The sequence below is a fragment of the Tiliqua scincoides genome, chromosome 3 (assembly GCF_035046505.1).
Source record: "Tiliqua scincoides isolate rTilSci1 chromosome 3, rTilSci1.hap2, whole genome shotgun sequence".
NCBI classification, from domain to species: Eukaryota; Metazoa; Chordata; class Lepidosauria; order Squamata; family Scincidae; genus Tiliqua; species Tiliqua scincoides.
In genome coordinates, this window is record NC_089823.1 from 94,221,943 (window position 1) to 94,242,546 (window position 20,604).

The window sequence follows — 20,604 nt, forward strand, 5'->3', positions numbered from 1 at the left end:
AAAGGAATGGGTATTTTTATTTTTAATCAATTTTTTGAGACAAAGTAATAAAGAGTGGCTTTTTTTCTTTTTTGAGGGGGGAGGAAAAAGAAAGCTGAAGATCCTTGGTTAATCTGACACAGACCCCAAGCCTATGTAGGTCTACTCAGAAGTAAGTCCCATTTGAGTCATTGGGGCTTACTCCCAGGAAAGTGTGGAGAGGATTGTAGCCACACCAAGCAAGATTACAACTCACCCCAAAGTAGATGGGGGCATACTCACACACATACACTCCAACATGCAGTTGCCTCCCCTATTCCCCCCAGGTAAGACGGAGGAATGCAGGCTGGGGCATTTGGACATCCCCCCCCCCCACTAAGAGCAGGCTGGCTCCCTCCTTAGCAAGCTGAGGAAAGCTCTGCGCTGCTCTCTCTAGGTCAGGCTTGCCTTACAGTTTGAAGCTTGCCAGGAACTCTCCCTGTGCTGATGAGATGTAGCACCTCTGCCACTGCCCAGCCAGCCTTCTCTCCCACCTCCCACCACCATGTTTCACACATCCTCCCTACCTCACGCTGCCCCACCCATCTCATTCATAGCTGTAGAAAAGCAGCAAGTCAGTCAACAGCACATACAGCTCAGCTGAGCAAAGCAGTGCAGCTACGGCCACCTCTCTCCCCAGATACCTCATGACGCCCCTGTCAGCTAGCCACACCTCCCTAGGGAAGCAGGATTCCCAGATTGAATACCTCTGGCCTAACCCCTTCTACATGGTCAAGATAATGCATTTATAACAATGCTAAAAAATAATAATGTTAGATAATGCATTTAATGCTAATTAATGAAAACTTTAAAAGTGGCACAATTTGCTGGTTTAGCTGCTAAGCTTAGGCCAAGACTTTGTAGAAATGACAGGATATCCAAGTTCGGTTTCTTTTACCCCTTCCCCTTTTTTAATGGAAAGAAGCGAACCTGTCTCTTTGAATGTAGTTTATAGTTAGTGTACTGTATCATGAAAGCTTATTGCTTACAATAAACATACTACTAGTTCACAATTACTTGTTAGTCATGTTGCAGTGTGATAGGAAGAATATTGGGAACTGGCTGTCAGATAATAATAGTGGCACAGTGAACAAGGCTTCATGTTATCATGTGCAGTGTGTGTTAGTTATCACTGTTAAATAAGCAGCTATAATCCACTTTGGAGAGTTTCCATTGCCTTTCACACAGTTGCTTCGGGATTAAGTTGGTTAGAAACTGCAGGAAAACATTGCATCGAAGATTGCATACTGTGTCTGGAACAGAACTGAGAATTGGCCCCAAAGCTTCTGAAATGTATCATTAAGGGCCCAATCCTAACACCTTATGTCAGTGCTTTCTAGCACTGGCATAGCAGTGCCAGTGGGACATGTGCTGTATCCTGCAGTTGGGTGTCACTGCAGTTTGAGGTCTCCTCAAAGTAAGGGAATGTTTGTTCCCTTACCTCAGAGCTGCATTGCCCTTTTGTCAGTGCTGGAAAGCCCTGACATAAGGGGTTAGGATTGCACCCTAAATAAGTCACCAGAATGACTTTTTTAGTATTATGAAAGATTAATCTAGAAAGAGTGTCTTTAAAAATTGATCTTCTTTTTGGTTTCAAGTTACATATTGCCATCTTCTAACCCAACTTGCTCTTAAGCCAGATTTAGAGTCTTGCTCTTTTTGTTGTGTAATACAGGGTATGTTTAATTTTAACACCAGGTCAGTCCAGTCACCTAAACTGGCTCCATACAATTGAAGACATGCCTACCCATACTGTGCATGTATCTGATCCCTTCCCTTTCTGGTTACTTAATGGAGATGGGGGCAGCAAGATAGATTTAGCAGCATGCGTTAAAGGGCAGTTTTAGATGAACTGCTTCCCTACATGATTAAGGTCCCAGTCCTATCCAACTTTACAGCACAATGCAACCCTGAAGAAACAAATGTTCCCTAACCTTGAAGAGGCCTCTGTGACTGCCCTCCTTAGGATGCAGCACATGCAATAATGGTGCAGCTGCATCAGTACTTGAAAGTTGAATAGGATTGGGCCCTAAGGAAAGTAACTCGAAAGTGTGAGAGAGGGAGACAGGTCATTTGTGCTCTGTAAGTATACATGTCCATAATTGTGCAGGGCCAAGTTTGGGTCTTTCTGAACCAATCCACAACTGAGATGCAGGAGAAACTTTGGCAAGCGGTATTCAAACATGACAGTTAGATCTGCTAGACCAATTGTAAATTATAACTTTGCAAAATTATCTGCTGAATATTCTAACAAACAGGATGCACAGAAGAGTACATTGATGGACATGGAAATAGCTGATTATCAGCGTTTGGTTAAAGAACTTAATCAAAAGATTACTGACAAAGGTAGCAGAATTGAAGAATTTGAACAAGAGATGAAAATTCAAAAACTGAAGGAAGAAACTCTACAAGAAGAAATCAGTAAGCAGCACTATCTCTAAAGTTCTCCTATTTCTAGAGCAGTGTTTCTCATAGTGTGGGTCCCCGTTCATTTCAATATTTTATTTTTAATATATTAGACTTGATGCTACCATGGTATGTGACTGCATTGGGGAAAATGTTACAGATTTGTACTTGGAACAGGCTACTCTGTATATGCTTTTAACAATGATAATAACTGTTTGGTAAATGTGGGTAGGATTACAGCCTAGGCAGTGGCATCACTAGGGTTCGCGTCACCCAGTGCAGGATGCCAGCGCATCACCCCCCCCATGCACTGGGTTGGGCAACACCCCAGGTGGTGGGTATGGTGATGTAGCATCACTCTGCCCCCACTGGTTTTGGGGCTTTACCTTTTGATATAACAAAGATAGAACACATTCTGCATGAAATTATGCATTGATTGATACATAACATGCTGGTATTATTCCTTCAAACTGTGATTTTAGTGATTTTGGTCACTAGTGGTGTCACACACACACACACACACACACACACACACACACACACACACACACACCCCTCAGGGTGTCAACTTACTAACACCTTATTGCAGCAGTTTTCAAACTTTTAGCACTGGAACCCACTTTTTAGAATGACAATCTGTCCAAAACCCTCCAGAAGTGATGTCATGGTAGAAGTGACATCAGGCAAATTAAAATAAATAAATATAAATAATTAAAGTAAAACAAATAATTAAATAAGCAAAAAAACAGCCCTGGTCCACCAAGTGAATTTCCTCTGTAGCCTGCCTGCAATAACACCCCCCCCCCCCTCCAAAATCAGTAAGGTTTTCAGCCCTACCCAGTGCCCAGTTCCATTTAGGAACTTCTGTTTAAACCAGATCACTGTCAGAATCCACTTGGCTTTGCAAGTCTCAAAAAAGTTCACCTTATCAGCGGAAGCCTCTGTTTTGATCCTTTTTAGTAGGGAGGGGGGAGGTTTCCTTCTGAAGCATTTGTTGAACTCCAGTTCCATTAGATCAGGACCATTCTGGTGGCTTCACGTTCCCCTTTGCCTGGCCTGACCACCTGCCAAGGCATGTCTGCTTGGAGGGAGGGACTTCTTCTCAGGTGTTTTTGGGGGCTGTATTCATTGGATCAGGACCATTCTGGTGTTGTTGGATTCCTCTCAACCTACCCTTTCCAACGGATGAAGACAAGGTCGCCTACTCATGAGGAAATGCGCGATACAGCTCAGTTTCACTTTCTATAGGGTTCCATGCATTTTTTGTTCTTAAGGTTTTTTGGCTATAACTTTTGATAGAAAGGAGATATTTCACTCTGGTATTCTGCATTGCATTCTGCTGGAAATTCCACATCCAATGGTATATAACATGACAGTATTACTCCTAACCACCGCAGTTTTAGCGTGTCACCCCACCCGTGTGCATCACCCCCCCATGTGCATCACCTAGTGCGACCTGCACCCCCTACCGACGCCACTGAGCCTAGGATTGTTAAAAATTTTCCTGCTTATTGATGTCAGTTCTGATCATGACATCACTTCCGATGGGTCCTGACAGATTCTCATTCTAAAAAGTGGGTCCCAGTGCTAAATGTTTGAGAACCACTGGTCTAGCGAAGGTTTTGTGTGTATTTCACTGAAGCAAGGGGGTATTATTTGTGTACTTCAGTGTGGTAAGGAAGTTAGAAAACGAACAGTATCGTTCAAATAGAGCTTGATCACCTCAATTCAGAAGACAGGAAGATAATTCAAGAAAAAAAATACTTTAAAAAGACTTTGCAAATATTTTGTTGGGAAGATCAAGATCAAATAGAGTATCCATTGCTTCATAGATATTAGATTTGTATTTATATATACATGATAAATAAAATATTTGTCTAAAATGATGTTATTGGAAAAGGAGTTATTCTTTGGAATTGTTTTGCACAGCTGAAGTAAATAATAAAACCTGCATTATGGCTATTACAGTGTTGCTTGGAAAAAGGATTTGAAAACTCTTATTTTATTTAGAATGTTGCTTACCAGCAAAACTTTTCTTTAAAATAAAAACCTTAAGCAAGCATTCTAAACATTTTTGCATAGCTTTAATATCAGTCAACTGTTGAAATGAAAGAGCAAGGGGGAAAAAACACAGCTCTCTTTTTTCTAAACTTGCAGGAAATGTGATAGAAAGTATTTTTTAAAATATATGTATCTATCAGAATGCATTCTCTCTAGCACTTATTTTGTTGATTAGAATCCTGTCAGATCTCTGTGCAGCAGTATGAGGAGGAGAACTCCAAGATCAAACTACTACTGGTGAAAACAAGAAAAGAGTTGACAGACTCAAAACAATCAGTAAGTTGACATCTTTTTATTTTCCATTTCTGCCCATTTTTTTTCTAACAAAGTAGTTGCATGTCTTGTCTTCTAAAGTATAATGTCAAATTATTCAATATATTCTTATTCTGCAGGAAAATGAACTTCTGAGATTTCAGGCATCTTTAAAAGGAGAATTGGAAGCAAGCCAGCAACAAGTGGAAGTTTATAAGGCAAGGACATTAATTTTTCTTTACCATATAATTTAAAAGTACATGTTAGCTTAAGACTTAGGTTAAAACCGTTTCATAAATCAGTTGTTATTGTATGTACCATCTCCTTGAAATATTGCATGTTGTAAATTGGCTTCTGCTCTTTCTTATTTCTTATTCCTTATTCTTATTTAGCATAAGTAAGTTATTCTAAAATCAGTTAGACTTCCCAATAAATGCCTTAAAATCTGAATGTTGTAGTAAAAAATAACATTGTTATTATTTATTTACTTATTTTCAACACAGAGTGGTTTGCATAGCAGAAAAAATCAATACATCATCCCTGTCCCTTTAGGACTTGCAGTCTAAAAGAGATGAAGAAGAAATACCAGCAAAAGATGCCATGCTGGGGTGAGGAGGGATAGTTACTCTCCCCCTGCTAAATATAAGAGAACCCCACTTAAAAAGGTGCCTCTTTACCCCAATAGCAGGAGTCCCTTCAGGACTCACTGAATAAACTTAAAACTCTAGAAATGAACTAGTTGTTGACTATGGGGTCATAAGTGGCTCAGCAAGAGATAAGGGGAAACATTTCCCCTTACCTCTGGGTAAGGACCGCTGGCCCCTATGGGCCTTGGTGCAAGTCTGAGGAGAGCGGAGCAGTTTGGAGCTATTCCATTCTTCCAGGGTATGGGGGTGGGGAACCAGCATAAGTGTCGGATCCCAGCCCTGTCTCCTGCCTCCTCTTCACCCCACCGCCTACCTCATGGAGCAGGTAGAATTGTGGACTTCTTTGCCACAGTCTCAACAAAGCTCTTGTCTAAGTAAATAGAGCACTTTGTAGTGAACTGGGCAATGATGAGTAGGGGTGTAAGAAAGTGAAATATGGTGTATCTAAGGTACCACCATAATGCTGTGGCACAGAGTTTTTTGCCAATGATTTTTATTTAATGAACAGAAGTGCCAATGGTAGCAGCTAAATTCTCATCCTATTAAAATCCATATCCTTTTGCAGATTCAGTTGGCTGATCTAACCTCAGAAAAACACAAAATTCAGGAACATCTGCGGTCTTCAGTAGAGCAACACCAGCGGGTTGTGAGCACTTATCAGCAGAGGCTTGCAGCTCTCCAAGAAGAGTGTGGTGCATCAAAGGTAATTTCTGGGAGGAGAAAATGTCTTAGGAGGAGGAATGTCTTATGAGGGTGAATGCATATTAAAAGGAATCACAATTAACAGGTCAAATGTGAATCCATTTTTACCATGGCTTGTCAGTTTCTTCTAGAAGGATCAGTGAAGTCACTGCCTGTGGTGGCTCCAGCTGGCACTACTTGTTTCTGGGGTTTGCATGTATCCAGCCATTACTATAACTTCCTGGTTGCCTTTCCCTTTATCTACAAAACCTAAAGGACTTCTGAGTTTGCATAAAAGAGGAGAACCCATTGATTATAAGGTAGTTAACACTAACAGATGCCAAGTGTTGCAATATGTAAAACATCAGAGTATGCATACAAAGAATTAGAGGATTTTGGTAACATAGGGTATCATCAATGGGTTTCCCTTCCTCTGTAGCAGAGTCTTTGTCCAGAACAAGAAACTGTGAATGCTAACCATTAATTCAAATGATTGAGTGAAAATTTACTGAACTTGGAACAGCTGAAAAAGCAGGGCTTGTCAGTACAGTTCTCCCTTGCAAGTATGCATTTTACCAGCCATAGTTGGGAAAACAGTTAAATTTTCAGGCATAGTATTTGCACTAGCTAACAATAGATGAAGAAGCATAGCATGTATTTCCCATAAGGAGTGGCTATTTTGTGTAGCAGAAATCAAGTTATGAGGAGTTTTTAGTCATTTGGCAATGGCATTTGTATTGTGAGAATCCTTGTTTGCAGTCTGTTTAAAAAAGAATCCCACAACATTACATTATTGCTATTCTACTTATTTGACTGGGCTTTTTGTATTCTCTTCTCAAAAATTTAATGTAGACCTGTCTGCCTTCTTGTTTACTTTAGTGCTTTAGCAGAACAGAATAACTCAGTGCCTGATTTAATTATAACCAGGCATTTGATTGATGAATCTGTAGGAGTGACTGACTTATGTTGGTGCATCATAGCAAAACGCTTGCCATATTTCTGCCCTTGTCTTAGGTTGTAGTTATTATCTGTAGTTGTTGGTTAAACTTTGATTCAAAATAACATTTTCCTTTTTGTATATGAAATTTGTACCTGGAAGCCATGATTCATGTTGATGCCATGTTTGAAATACTAGTGGTTTTTATTGCCATTCAGAGAGCTGATAATTTGAGAACTTTTTGATCTTTATCAGATATGTAGTCTTGCTGTGTTTAAAAAAAAATGTTGTACATGTTTATGTGCAGACATACACACACTACAAAAAGTAACAAATTGTGTAAAATGTTTTTAATGTGGCATGAAACACCTTTTACCTTTCATCATTGTAGGCAGAACTCGCTACTGTGACCTCTGAATTTGAAAGCTACAAAGTACGTGTTCATAATGTGTTGAAACAGAAGAGTAAATCTGCTTCCCAAGCTGAAATGGATGTGACCAAACAAGAAAGGTACTCGTTCCATAGTTGGGTGACTTTGATGCAGAATGTTTTTAAAACAAATCTCATTCTCTGGATGTATGTTAAGACTATGGTTTGATGTTTTCTATTCAAAAACTGCCTTATTTAGTTAAAGCGTGAAGCAGAGGGAGCCATTTTCACTATGCTTCATACTGACTTATGTAGTTTGCTGAAGTTTTGCATTGGTAGTCTCTGCGGGAGCCACTGTTGGTTGTTCAGTAGCCTGAGTCAACAGGAATTGATTCTGATGCAACTTTTGAAAAGAGTACTGCTGTTGCTTTATCTTTTAAAAAAGAGAGAGATTCTGAACTATGTGGTGAATTGTAATAGATTGAATTATAAAGAAAATCGCATAACTGTGGCTATGTTGTGTCTAGTTGGTTTGTCAGAAATAGATGCTTAGGCAGAACCTGGATATCTGTCCCATTGCTGTTTTTAAAAAAAGATAAATTTCCAATTCTATTGATTTATTAAGAGGTAAATATGAGGGTTGTATCTACTTTTAAACTCTAGTGTGAGATCATTTGCTGGTAGTCACGCTTGGGCCTGGTTGCTACTTATGTTTTTATTTTCCAACTTCACCTGCCCTTCCACCACTAATTCTACACAAACAAATCCTGTCTGAACCCAGACAAGTGGGGTTCATAATGAAAAATGTCCATATATTAAATGTGTTTGTATTTTCTTTATATCATGGGTCTCCAAACTATGGCCCATGGGCCAAATCTGGCACGTGGAGATCCTGAATCCTCCAGGAGCCTGCAAGAGGCTAACTCTGCCCCTCAGGTTAAAAAAAAAAAAAGCCCCTTGGTAGCAATGAAGCTGCAATTGCTGCAGCACCATCACTGCCCCCTTCCCCACCCATGCAAACACTTACCTGGTTCCCAATTCCCCTGTAGGGGTTTGGGAACCATTGTACTAAGTTGACAGATTTTCTTTTTCAAGAGTAATCTTGAATGATAAAGGCATGATATGTTCAAAATATATTGAAGCAATTCAGTAACACTTGTATTGAACAGTGAGTAATTCCCCTACATGCTGTCTGGCTGGTCCCTGAAGGGATTCACTCTTCCTTCCTCACAACTACAGCAGGTTTCGGAACCAGCTCCTCTTCTAAGTGTAGTTAAAATAAGAACAGCTCTGCTGGATCATGCCAAGGGCCCATCCACTCCAGCTTCCTGTATCTCACAGCTGCCCACCAGATGCCTCTGGGGAGCATTCAGTTCAAGCATTGTATCATGCTGCCACTCCCTTTCATCTGATATTCAGAGATAGTACCTCTGACTAGAACCTGGAGGTTGAATATAGTCATCGAGGCTCGTAACCCCTGATGGACGTTACCCCCATAAATCTGTTCAGTCCCCCTTTAAAGGCATCTAGACCAGGTGCCACTGCCACATCCTATAGCAAGGAGTCCCATAGATTAATTGCATGTTGAGTAAAGAAATATTTCCTTTTGTCTATTCTCTGTGCCCTGGTTCTGCTGTTGTGCAAGAACTAGAGAGAGCTTCAAACTATTAGTCTGCATCTCATCCTGTAGTCTTCATGTTGATGGAAGCTGCCAGGAGTTTATATACATTCATGTTGCTACCTTGTTGCTCATACATTCTGGCTCATTAGAACCACCGCAGAAGATTCTCCCTAGTCTCTGCTGTTCTACCCCACCACAAGAGACACGGGAGAGCAAGTGTCAAAACTGGTTCCTACTTTCAAAGGATAGAAGGAATTGGTGTGATTTTTGTGTCTACTGCCCACCTCTGAAGAGAGCTGAGTCTGTAGCATGATGATAGAGTATCTACTTTACATGCAGAAGGTCCCAGACTCAATCCCTGGCATCTCTAGGTAGAGCTTAGGAAAAGCCATTGTCTGACATACTGAAGAGCCACTGCTAGGCAATCTAGACAACATCGAGCTTGATGAACCGATACCCTGACAGTAAAAGCCATGTTCACACACCCCCAATAGCCAACAGTAGCCTGCGCTAGAACAAGCAAGCCAGGAAGCTCACGCTGTATGCAGCAGAAGATAAGGCTCCAAAGTGGCTCAGCCAAAGGTAAGGGGAAACTTTCTCCTTACCTCCAGGTAAGCCACTGCAGCCCCTATGGGTCTCCTTGGACTTGCGCCATGTCAGGAGGTGGCACAAGTCTGAAGAGAGTGGAGTGGTTTGAACAGCTGGATCCCAGCCCCTCCTCCTGCTGCTCGCCCTCCCCCGTTCGAAACACCTCCCTCCCGCCTCCTCCCTTCCCTCCCCAGAGCCTTGTGTCTGCCAAACTTGGCCAACGCAAGGCTGCCTCCTGATTTCAGCCTCCGCAGGCTGTCGTGCCTCCACACTCTGGCCCAGCCAACTCTCGAGGAGGTGCAAACGTGCCTTACGGCACTTTTTCAACCCTCCTAGGCTGACAGAAGGAACTTGCACTGGCCCAAGGGCAAGTCTGGTTATTGTGTCCAAAGTAACATATGCTTTTCACCAAATGTCTCTTGTTATTCCTAAGTACATGATATTTGATTTGTGTTGGATCTGAATATGCTGAAAATCAGATTCGTTCATTGTTTTCATTAGTATTGTCAACTCAATTGCATTTTGTTTGTAGTATTTAGACTATTTTGATGCTGTGACAAATCTATTGAAAATACAGAATAATGTATTTTTGTACATTATATTTTATATTCAAAGGTTCCAAAATAATTAACACTCACAAATATTTGGGGTTTTCTTTCCTTTAGAGAACACATGGAAAAAATAATAGACCAGCTGAAGATCAAATTGCAAGACACTCAACATAACTTACAAATTAGTACAACTGAACTTCAGGCACTGCAAACTGAACATGACACACTGCTGGAAAGGCACAATAAAATCTTACAGGAGACTGTGGTAAAGGAAGCAGAGCTTCGAGAAAAGTAGGTTTCAAAAAATCTGCCTCTACTGGATGTTTTTAATCATATGAAGATCTTTCAATAAATTTTTGCAGCCCCCCCCCAAGTTAAAAAGTTGTTTACAGTGACTTTTTGTTATATCATAGGCATTTTAGAAGTTGATTTAGCATTGACTACAGGTGTGCCACCATATCTGCGGAGGTTCTGTTCCAGGAGCCCCCATGATTAAGTGAAATCATGGATATGGGCAAAGTTAAGAGCTTCCCCCCCCCACCCTCTGGAACTGAGGGAAGCAGCGCTCCCCTTGCCTTCGAAGGGGGCGTGCACGGGGGACATGAACCTAATCTGCGGATAAGTGATTCTGCAGATACAGGGGCCACCCTGTAGTTGCCTTTTAATAGCAACTAGGATGGTAATTGCTGGATTTTGGGACAAATCTGATATCCCAGCCACAGCCGATTAGTCAATGGAAATGTGGAAAATAGTGTGTTTCCACAAAAGGGGTCCCTAATATAAGTCTGCCTTTTGTGTTTCCCCACATTTAAGTCTTCAACTTTTTGAGGAAGTAGGTGTAAAGATTCATGATATTTGCATCCTTTACTGCTATAACCCTACCTGCATATCTTTTTACATTTCCAAGCTCTTAACTGGACATCCCTGCCATTAAGATTTTGCTGTTGCTGGGCCTCCATGCTTTCCTTTTTCTCCCCACCTTCCAAGCTCTTAAAGAGACATCATCGTTTATACAGTATTGTCAATTTGTTGTCAAGTTGTTACCATTAATTAAAATAGTAGGGAAAGTAACTTGCACACCTGCTTGCTTCCTCACTCCCTTGGCATCCAGTGCTGCTACTACTGCTTCCTGGAATGGGTGCAGAGGGAATGCTGGGGTCTCAGCATCTCTCAGGTAAATTTTAGTAACAATTATTGAAACAAAAAATGTGTCTACAGTGACAGTCAAATATGTTCCTTCTTTAGTTTCAAAACCTTGTTCTGATGTGAAAAATGGGTGAAAATATTTTCCAGACTCTGTACTATACAGTCTGAAAACATGGTGATGAAAGCAGAGCATACACAGACTGTGAGTCAGCTGACAGCCCAGAACGAAGCACTTCGGAACAGTTTCCGAGACCAAGTCAGACATCTGCAAGAAGAACACAGGAAGACAGTGGAAACATTACAACAGCAGCTGTCAAAACTAGAAGCCCAACTCTTTCAACTCAAAAGTGAGCCAAGCACAAAAGGTACATTTCTGCCCACTGCTCATTGGCAAAACAATGTTGAGTTGAGACACGCTGAACCTGGCAAACAGTTCCAGATGTCTAAACCCTCATTAAAAGCCTCCTTCCCACCAAATGCTTCTGAGATACCAGCTGCCCTTAATGTGAACCGTCAATTCCATCTCCAAACAAAAATATATCTTATTATGGTTGTGGACAAGGCTGGCTCTGTTATACAGTGGGAGGTGGCCTGCCTTAGATGGCAGAACTTGGAGCACTGTTTTTAAAAGTCAGCAAACGGTAAATTTTGTCAAACAATCTCTGGTGTTATATTTTCAGCATGTGTGCCATTAGGATTTTCTGCCTTGGACACCAAAATGTCTCTGCCATTTGGGCAGCTCTTTTTAATGTTTTATTTTTTTAATTCTAGAATTGTACAAAATAGTGTAATTCTCACCCAGTAGCATTTTTATTATGTATTAAAATTCCTTTCTAATGGCTGCCCCCCAGGTCCTGCTTCTTCCAACTTACCAACAAAGAACTTGCGAGAACGAAGGAGTGCTGACCTTCCTCTTCTTGATGTGCACACTGTAGCTAGGGAGGAAGGTGAAGGAATGGAAACTACTGATACAGAATCTGTATCTTCTGCTAGTACTTATGTACAATCTTTGGAGCAGCTTCTTAATACTCCGGATGCAAAATTTGGTAAGGAAAAGTGCTTAGATGGCCACACGGTAGTGCTTTGCTATTTAAAGTTTAATTTTGGCATCATACAGAATTAGTACTAATTAATAGTTTTTCCAGATCCGTTATTTTTGTTCTGAAATTCCTTCCATACTATGTTGGTATTCCTTCAAAAATGTTTTATGTTGAAGCAACTGCTACTCTTGAAACCCTCTGTTGCACAGTCTTTACTAGAAGTGTGGGCATCTGAATGTGACTTTTTCACACCATTCTCATATCTGTATTGTTTTTCACAATTTTAACAAATTTAATTGAATTTATGATGAATTCTTTAAGCTTAATAGTCTAACGAGTGATCTGTTAATAGTGTCTGATGAATTGGTTTGCTTTTTAATCCTGAGATGATGCTTCAGAGGTTTTCAAAGCAAAGTGTTGGCTTCAGTTTGGTATTTATGGTAGTAGAAGTAGGTCAAATGCATATATAACTTTGGACAGGAACCATAAGAAATGATTCCATAAAAACAATATGAAGCAAATTTCAAGTTGCATTTTTGAACCATTTTAGAACCACCACAGTGGCAAACCGAACTCACAAAAGAAGAGTTGGTCCAGCAGTTAAATACCACATCAAAGAGTGCTGATCACTTAAATGGACTGCTTCGTGAATCAGAAGCAACCAATGCAATCCTAATGGAACAAATTAAGGTTAGTAGGCATGTGCTTTCCAAACTCTTAGAAGTATCTATGGTTAAAGCATTTTTCATGTTTTATCTACCAAGCCTAAAAATCCTTCTGCAGTTGTCCCATGAATTTACCATCCTTCTTGTTACAGCTAAATATTATGATTTATTATTATTATCAGTTCCTGCTCATCAACTCACATGGACACTCTAACAGCATTTCTTAACTGGTGGTACTTGTACTACCTGTGGTATTCAAGGTGGCGTCTGGTGGTATGCGTGGGAGCCCCAGACACCCAGGTTGAGATCATCAATGCGATGTAACAGGCAGCAGTAGGAGGATTGGCTGTGCAGGCACAGCTCCAGCATGCACTTCTCATGCACTCGAAAAAGCTCTCCGGTCCACTCTGAGCCTCTTATCAGTGTTGGTTGTGTCTGGCTTCCCAATCTAGAAGTTAACTGGTGATAGCCAGTTACTTCTGGTTGTACTTTATAGGTAGACCATGCAAAGTGGTAAGGCAGAGCACAGACACTGACAAACACTGGTCTAGAACTGGTCTTCATCCCAACTTGTGGTACACAAAATGGTGTTCCATTGTCGAATGCAGCACCTTGGACTCTTGGGTTCTTAATGCATAGCTTTGTGATTCACAAGTGATTCAAAAGAAGAGCAGCAGAGACAGCAATCTAGTCCAGCTTGTCAGCAGAACATGGGAACATGACCACTACTGATTTGGCTGAGGATGAGCAGCATGCTGGCCTGTAAAGGTGGGGAACACTCCAGGCCCCTAGGACCTCAAAATGAGCCTGATATGTCTAAACCAAGGGTGCCCAAACCCCGGCCCTGGGACCACTTGCGACCCTCGAGGCCTCTCAGTGCCGCCCTCAGGGAGCCCCCAGTCTCCAATGAGCCTTTGGCCCTCCGGAGATTTGTTGGAGCCAACTGCTCTCAGCTTGAGGGAGATTGTTTACCTCTTGCATGAGCTGTGGGATGAGGGTTCCCTCCACTGCTTGTTGTTTCACGTCTGTGATGCAGTAGCAGCAGCAAAGGAAAGGCTGGCCTTACTTTGTGCAAGGCCTTTTATAGGCCTTGAACTATTGCAAGACCTTCATTCATTCATATAAGTTCATCTTTAATATATTCATTTATGTAAACTTATGTAAATTTATTCAAATTTTAAATAGAAATTAATTCTTTTTTCCCCTGGCCCCCAACACAGTGTCTGAGAGACGATGTGGCCCTCCTACCAAAAACTTTGAACACCCCTGGTCTAAACTATTACGTGATTCTTGAGCCAGTACTGGCTGGTAGGTGGTTTACTAGGTGAAACTGCTTCTAACTTCTATGTGGTTTTTGAGGGAATTTCCATCCTTGCTTTCAGGTGCCAGCATAACAGCTTTTTAAAAGTTCCTGACAGGTGTGTGTGTGTGTCGTTTTTTCCCATTAAAATTTTATTAGTGTTTTTGAAAAAAAAATCACAAATTTTAAGTGACGTTTGAAATAATCTCAAATCATTCACAGTGTGATGACATTTTTCAATTGCTTTCGCCAAACAAAAGGTCTTATATGTTGACAGACAAAATTTATCCTAGTAGACACCAATACCATGGAATAATGTAGCTTCTAATTCAGGGGTGTCAAACTCATTTCATACGGAGGGCCACATAGCATTCCTGATGCCTGCTGAAGGCTGCAAGTGATGTCATTAGGCAAGAAGTGATGTCATTAAACAGGTCATAACCAAAAATAAGCACTTTTTCTCCCTTAGGAACTCATTAGCTACAAATAACAAAACATATGAGTCTTGATCATATTTCAAGATGTGGGAGAGCCCAATTTTCATGTGGGCTGCCCTTTCAGCAGTAACACCTCAGCAGTGCTCAGCAGCTGAAAGCCTGAGGGCCATATAAAAAGTTTCTGCGGGCCGCATCCGGCCCCAGGGCCTTATGTTTCACACCCCTGTTCTAAGTCATCTCCTTATGCTTCTCCAACTCTGCTTTCATTAAAGGGTTATGTATAGAAACTGACAAATAAGATTCAACTGTAGTTGATAACCAAGAAGTCTACTCTGTGACAGAAATATGTTTCTGGCAGTATAACTGGAGAGGCAGGGAGTTCTACAGCATGCAAGTGCACACTTTCTGACTGTAATGGGATCTACAGCAGCCCATCTACTGGAGGCACTCCTCTAGCCTAAGTGATAGCTTTCACTGGTTTCATCTTATATGGGAGAGCTCATGTTACTAATCTCTCTGTTGATTTCCCATATGAGTGTGCAACACTTGGAGAAACATTTGTGTGAAAGAAGTGGTGTGCTTGAGGGGAGCTGGCATCCTACACCATAATCACAACCGTGGAAAAAATGCAGCCACAAATCACACAGACAGTTATTGGCTCACCGTATGTGCAGGGCCATTTTAGGCCTCACCTTTCTTCGGGCCCTCATGCCTATGTGATTGTGTGAAGGAAGTGAGCATCATGAACTGGCCCTAACTCTATTCTTTTAATGTTTCCATGTCATGTTCATGCTACCTGAGCTATTTGAACTGTGTGTGATCATTACCCATTCTACTTCTCTGAAATGTTTTGGTTTGTTTGTTTGATTTCTTCATAGGCCATCTGTGGCATTAAAAGGCATGTACCTTTTTGTTTTTTATCTTTAGCTTCTTAAAAGTGAAATAAGGCGATTAGAAAGAAACCAAGAAAGAGAGAAATCCGTTGCTAATCTGGAATATTTGAAGAATGTTTTGCTACAGTTTATATTTCTGAAGTCAGGCAGTGAGAGACAGAGGCTTCTTCCAGTTATAGACACCATGTTGCAACTGAGTCCAGAAGAAAAAGGAAAGCTTGTAGCAATTGCTCAAGGTATGTTAGGTTATTTTGCTATTGCCACTGTCTCGCCACTGGCGTTAGAGAGAAATGAAAAGTATAGCAGCAGTTTGTGGAAAGATAGGAGTGTGGAATGGGATTTTAGCTCTTGGCTTACAAGGTGCAGTCAAAGTCACAGCTGTGCTCAATAGTCTTGTTTTCAACAAGCTGTTTAACAACTATAATGAACCCTTGATCTATGGTGGAGGGGGGTCAAAACCAAAAGTCAGTTTTAATTGTATTTGTGGCAATCTGACCTCCAGCTCCCTTACCTCACTCTTTCCTATCAAGAGCTCTTTAAACAAAACAGGAAGGGCAGAATATGCTGGGAGTGCTCCCAGCATGCTTCACACTTCCTGCTTTGTGTGAAGGGGCTGGGTAGAAGAAGTGAGGTAAGAGGTGTGTGGCTATCACTTTAGAAAATAAATGCAAGCAGCCATGCAGGATGTTAATGTACCACTTGTTTGGACCTCTAGCCACTCTCCCATGATGTATGACTCTAGCCACTCTAGCTATGATGTATGACTTTCACCACCTGCTAGTCCAGTGATGGCACGTGGGTTAAAGGTGACATGCTAGTGTTCTCTAACACCCAACAACAACTGAATTTGTTTCACTTGTACTTCATTTTTGTAATTGACGTTGCTTTATATAGCATCACACATGATCTGACTGTATTATTCTAAAATAAATGAATATGTAAGGAATTGTTTCTCTTTCGCTCATGTGGGGGGGATGCAAAACACCAGCAGTTAGGCATTTTCTGAATTTTTGACATGCTGAGCCCAAACGGTTTACCATCACTGTGCTAAACCAACAGCATTTTTATTTAAGACTTGTATCCCGACTTTCCCATGCCAAAGAGGTCCTCTAAATCAAGCATTCATTTTGTGATCAAAATTCCTACATTCAAAGAAATAAGTTGTGTGTTTCTAACAGTGCTGCAGTTATTTATTTATATAGTGCCATCCATGTACATGATCCCTTACAAAGATTGAGAGGGCATATTTCTGTCTTGAGGAGACATGTACATGGATGGCACTATATAAATAAATAACTGCAGCACTGATTGTTAGAAACACATAACTTATTTCTTTGTAGGAATTTTGATCACAAAATGAATATTAATCTAGATATTAATATAAGGGAGACAACAGGGCAATGGAGGCGAAGTAAACAGTTACATGCTTAGGCTGCAATCTTATGCTTACCTTCCTGAGAGTACGTCCCACTGAAGACAATAGTTCTGAGTAGATAACCATAGGATTGTGCTCTGTCACTTTTTGTTTAGCATAACAAGATATTTTGTGCAAGTGAGAGTGACAGATGTTAAGTATGACTTCAGGTATAAAAATACTTGTTCCACAGTACGTTAGCTAAGTATCTATATATTGCACAAGAAACTTTCCATGGCACATGCTACCTGCTTCTTTGTAACCATTCCTTTTGTTAAAGGTGATCTCTGATTAAAGTCAGACTAGACATCTAAGTTTTAAGACACAATTAATGCACTTTTCAGGCAAATCATATTTTCTGTGTTTAAAGGCTTTTGTTTGTCTTTTGTAAGGTGAAGAAGACAGCACGTCACAGCCATCTGGGTGGGCCTCATATTTGCACAGCTGGTCAGGACTTCGATAAGACAAGGAATTCCCACTGTCTCAGCATTAATATTCTCAATTGCACTGAAAGGAATCTCAACATGGAAGAATGAACAATAGGCATATGTAGCCAGGGTAGCTTTTGTTGTTTTCAGTAATCTAATTTTTTACTTGACTTGTGGACAGTGTATTCTTAGTTCTGTCTTAAGATTCTGGCCCCTATTCCATGATTTGCATTGGGAACTCTAATGCATCCATGTGAGTTCCCTGTCTGGGTTGTCCCACCCATTCATTGGCAAGGCACTTTAGCACAACATCCCTTTTTTATGCTATTGAAATCCATTTCAATCCTCCATTGAAATGAGTGAGTGAGTTCCACACATAAGAGTTCTATATGTACACTAAAGTGCATGTAGAATTCTGATCTGAGTTGTTGGACTGAAGCCGACATCTGTAATTTGTATTTGTCTCAAATATTTATGGTGCAAAGTAAACCAAAATCAAATTGGCAAATCTGATCATACCAATTTTATTTTTCAAAACATCACCTATCTAATACCCAACAAGTACTTAGTACTTCAGAATATAACTTACAGGTTGCATATTCTTCTCAAAAAGACACACATGAAAATCTTTGGCAATATTCCTAGTGTTGAATAAATTGAATATTGGGCACAAGGCCAGGCTTCTTTATGATTCCTCAAGCTAATAGGCTATAGGACATTGCTGTGTCAGATCTTCTGGTGAATGCATTAAAACATTAGGTAATGAGAACATTGCCTAATAAATGAATTGATTTTTTTTTTAAAACTCTTCATTAAAATAAATATTAGAAACTGCATTGTACTGATGTTAAGCACATTGACATCACTAATGATGTCATCATGCTTACTGAAAGGGTCGAGCAGATTCTAAAAATAGGGTCAGAGTTTTCGGCAGGTTGTCTATCCTAAAAATAATTTGTGGCCAAGGTTGAATGATGTCTGGGAGCACTTGAAGATACAAACAGGTAAATGTAAACCATTGTGTTATGGGTTTTTCAAGACGATGCCTTTCTTCCACTTCATCATTTTCAAGGTAATCTTACTTTACATTCACTTGTATGTCTATTTAAGGCTTCACTAGAACCAAACAGTTCCCTAAAAAAAAAAAGTCTCAATAATGACAATGTCTGTAAACCTATTTTTCTGTAGTATTTCTGTGTTATTTGCATCTGTTCTAAAAACAATGATATATTTATACATACAAAAGTATATTTTTACATAACACTCCAGCCTCTGTGATCTGTGTTCTTGTCATATAAGCTCAGTGTGAGGGCTGAATCTCCTTTTTGTACACAAAGGAGATGCATGGATTGCACAGGACTCCCCGCAACCCACCTCTTGTATGCTTTAGGTCTGGTTCCTGACTTATGCCATGCTGCTTCTCACTAACAGATGAGGCAGGCTCAGAAGAAATTCCCTTGATGTACTGGTGTTGGAAGAAGGTTACTGATGCCTTATATTATTTCATATGGATGACAGTGAATGAGATATAAGCTGCTTCTTGGGACCAATTTTCAAGGTGTGGGGAGATGATTTAGTGCAAATCCATAATGTGCCATGATTTCAGTCCATTTAAATATAAAAGTTAATGGAAGTGACTATTTTAAAAGGCTGCTTCTTCCTGTCTATGAAATAGGTGTACATGTTATCTGAAAGAGAAAATACTCACCCAGAGAAGATTGGTAAATGGCAAAGCCAGTTCAGAGGCCATCCATGAGTTTTCTGTTGGGGCAAATGAATGTGTTCTGTAATTAATGACATTTAACATCTATTTCAGATATAAGGATAGAAAGAGAATATACTAGTCTTTAGACCATAATATGAGAAACAGCCCCTCAGCTGCTCTGCTTAATTAAGTAAATTTCAGGTTACTGCTGTTTGCTAGAACTAATCACCATCAGTTCTGAAAGCAACTGGACGTTGAATTGAATGTAGATATACAAAATGCATAAACCATTTGTCATCAATAATAAATACATAGTTTTCAATCATATCAGATTAGAAGCATCTTGGCCCACCTTTAATAGTAATGACAGTTCAGGGTAAAATATCTCTTTTGTTCAAATATCTGTATTGCTGTCATTCAGAGTCCAACCATAACTTGATATCTCCAGTCCATTTTCCAAGTACAGCTGTGTCTTCAATATTAAGTTCAGCATAATTAAATGTTAGTTTATCTTACTACAAGCAGTGTAATTGGTATCTCACTTTTGTAAAATACACTTTCTGTAAGGTTATAGTCAGGAATCAGATACCTTGGTTAATGGTCCAGTATTTACTTGGACATGATTAAATTGAGCAGGAAAATGTCTTTGCACTTTCTTTAATAATACACTGTTCTCAAAATCAGCTTAACTGAATATTTGCTACTGGTTGAAAATTGTTTTCCTAGCTGCACAATGTTACTCTTCACAGCTGTGACAAAATGAATTTCGTCTTTTAAAATCCTGTTTTTATTTTTTCAAACTGTGAATAAATTATGCCTGTAGTTTTATTCTTGTTCTCAAATTTCAATTGTATATTCAGTATTACTTAAAATACTGTTTTGAATGTAACATACTATTTGCATGCTTTAAATATACCTTTTACTACAGAGAAAGATAAGAGGTTGGAGAAAAAAATGCAAATTAAAAGAAGTTCAAAACGTATGCTTATTTTTGTGGAATTGGTGTTTTCAGAACCCTTATATTTTAAGATAAGACAAGGGAAGCAAGAACGAAAATTAAGTGGATTACTGCTTTTGTAAAATGTAACTTAACATTACATTGCTTTTCCTTTAAATGTTATGCTGGGCTTCATTTTAGGCTTAGAAAGACAACTGAAAATTGTTAATGTTCATTGTGTTGATTTTACCTAATGGAAGGATTGAAAACACTGTTCTTATTTATATAAGAATTTTATTTTCTCCTTTTCCAGGCAAACATTCAAAGCAGCTAACATCCAGTTAAAACAGTTAATATCTAAAACATTTAAAACACACAATACAATAAACATGAATCAAGATCAAAGAAAGAACAGAAGTAGAAGAAAAATAATCCAAACTAGCCAAGATTAAATGCCTGTCTTTAACAAATGTGTTCTCAAGCATACCTGTTTAACAGCCCAATCCTG

General features: G+C 39.8%; 1 protein-coding gene across 1 annotated transcript in view; it reads left to right on the top strand.

Annotated features, from left to right (window-relative positions):
- GCC2 (GRIP and coiled-coil domain containing 2) overlaps positions 1-20,059 on the top strand; it is a 38,567-nt gene extending 18,508 nt beyond the window's left edge. Inside the window, exons 13-23 of the mRNA XM_066620759.1 lie at positions 2,277-2,439; positions 4,661-4,761; positions 4,878-4,955; positions 5,950-6,087; positions 7,394-7,512; positions 10,246-10,422; positions 11,425-11,642; positions 12,129-12,323; positions 12,868-13,007; positions 15,647-15,848; positions 17,419-20,059. Coding sequence (XP_066476856.1) covers positions 2,277-2,439; positions 4,661-4,761; positions 4,878-4,955; positions 5,950-6,087; positions 7,394-7,512; positions 10,246-10,422; positions 11,425-11,642; positions 12,129-12,323; positions 12,868-13,007; positions 15,647-15,848; positions 17,419-17,489 — 1,602 coding nt within the window. The 3' untranslated portion in view covers positions 17,490-20,059. The remainder of the gene's footprint in view (positions 1-2,276; positions 2,440-4,660; positions 4,762-4,877; positions 4,956-5,949; positions 6,088-7,393; positions 7,513-10,245; positions 10,423-11,424; positions 11,643-12,128; positions 12,324-12,867; positions 13,008-15,646; positions 15,849-17,418) is intronic.
- The last annotated feature ends 545 nt before the right edge of the window (positions 20,060-20,604 follow it).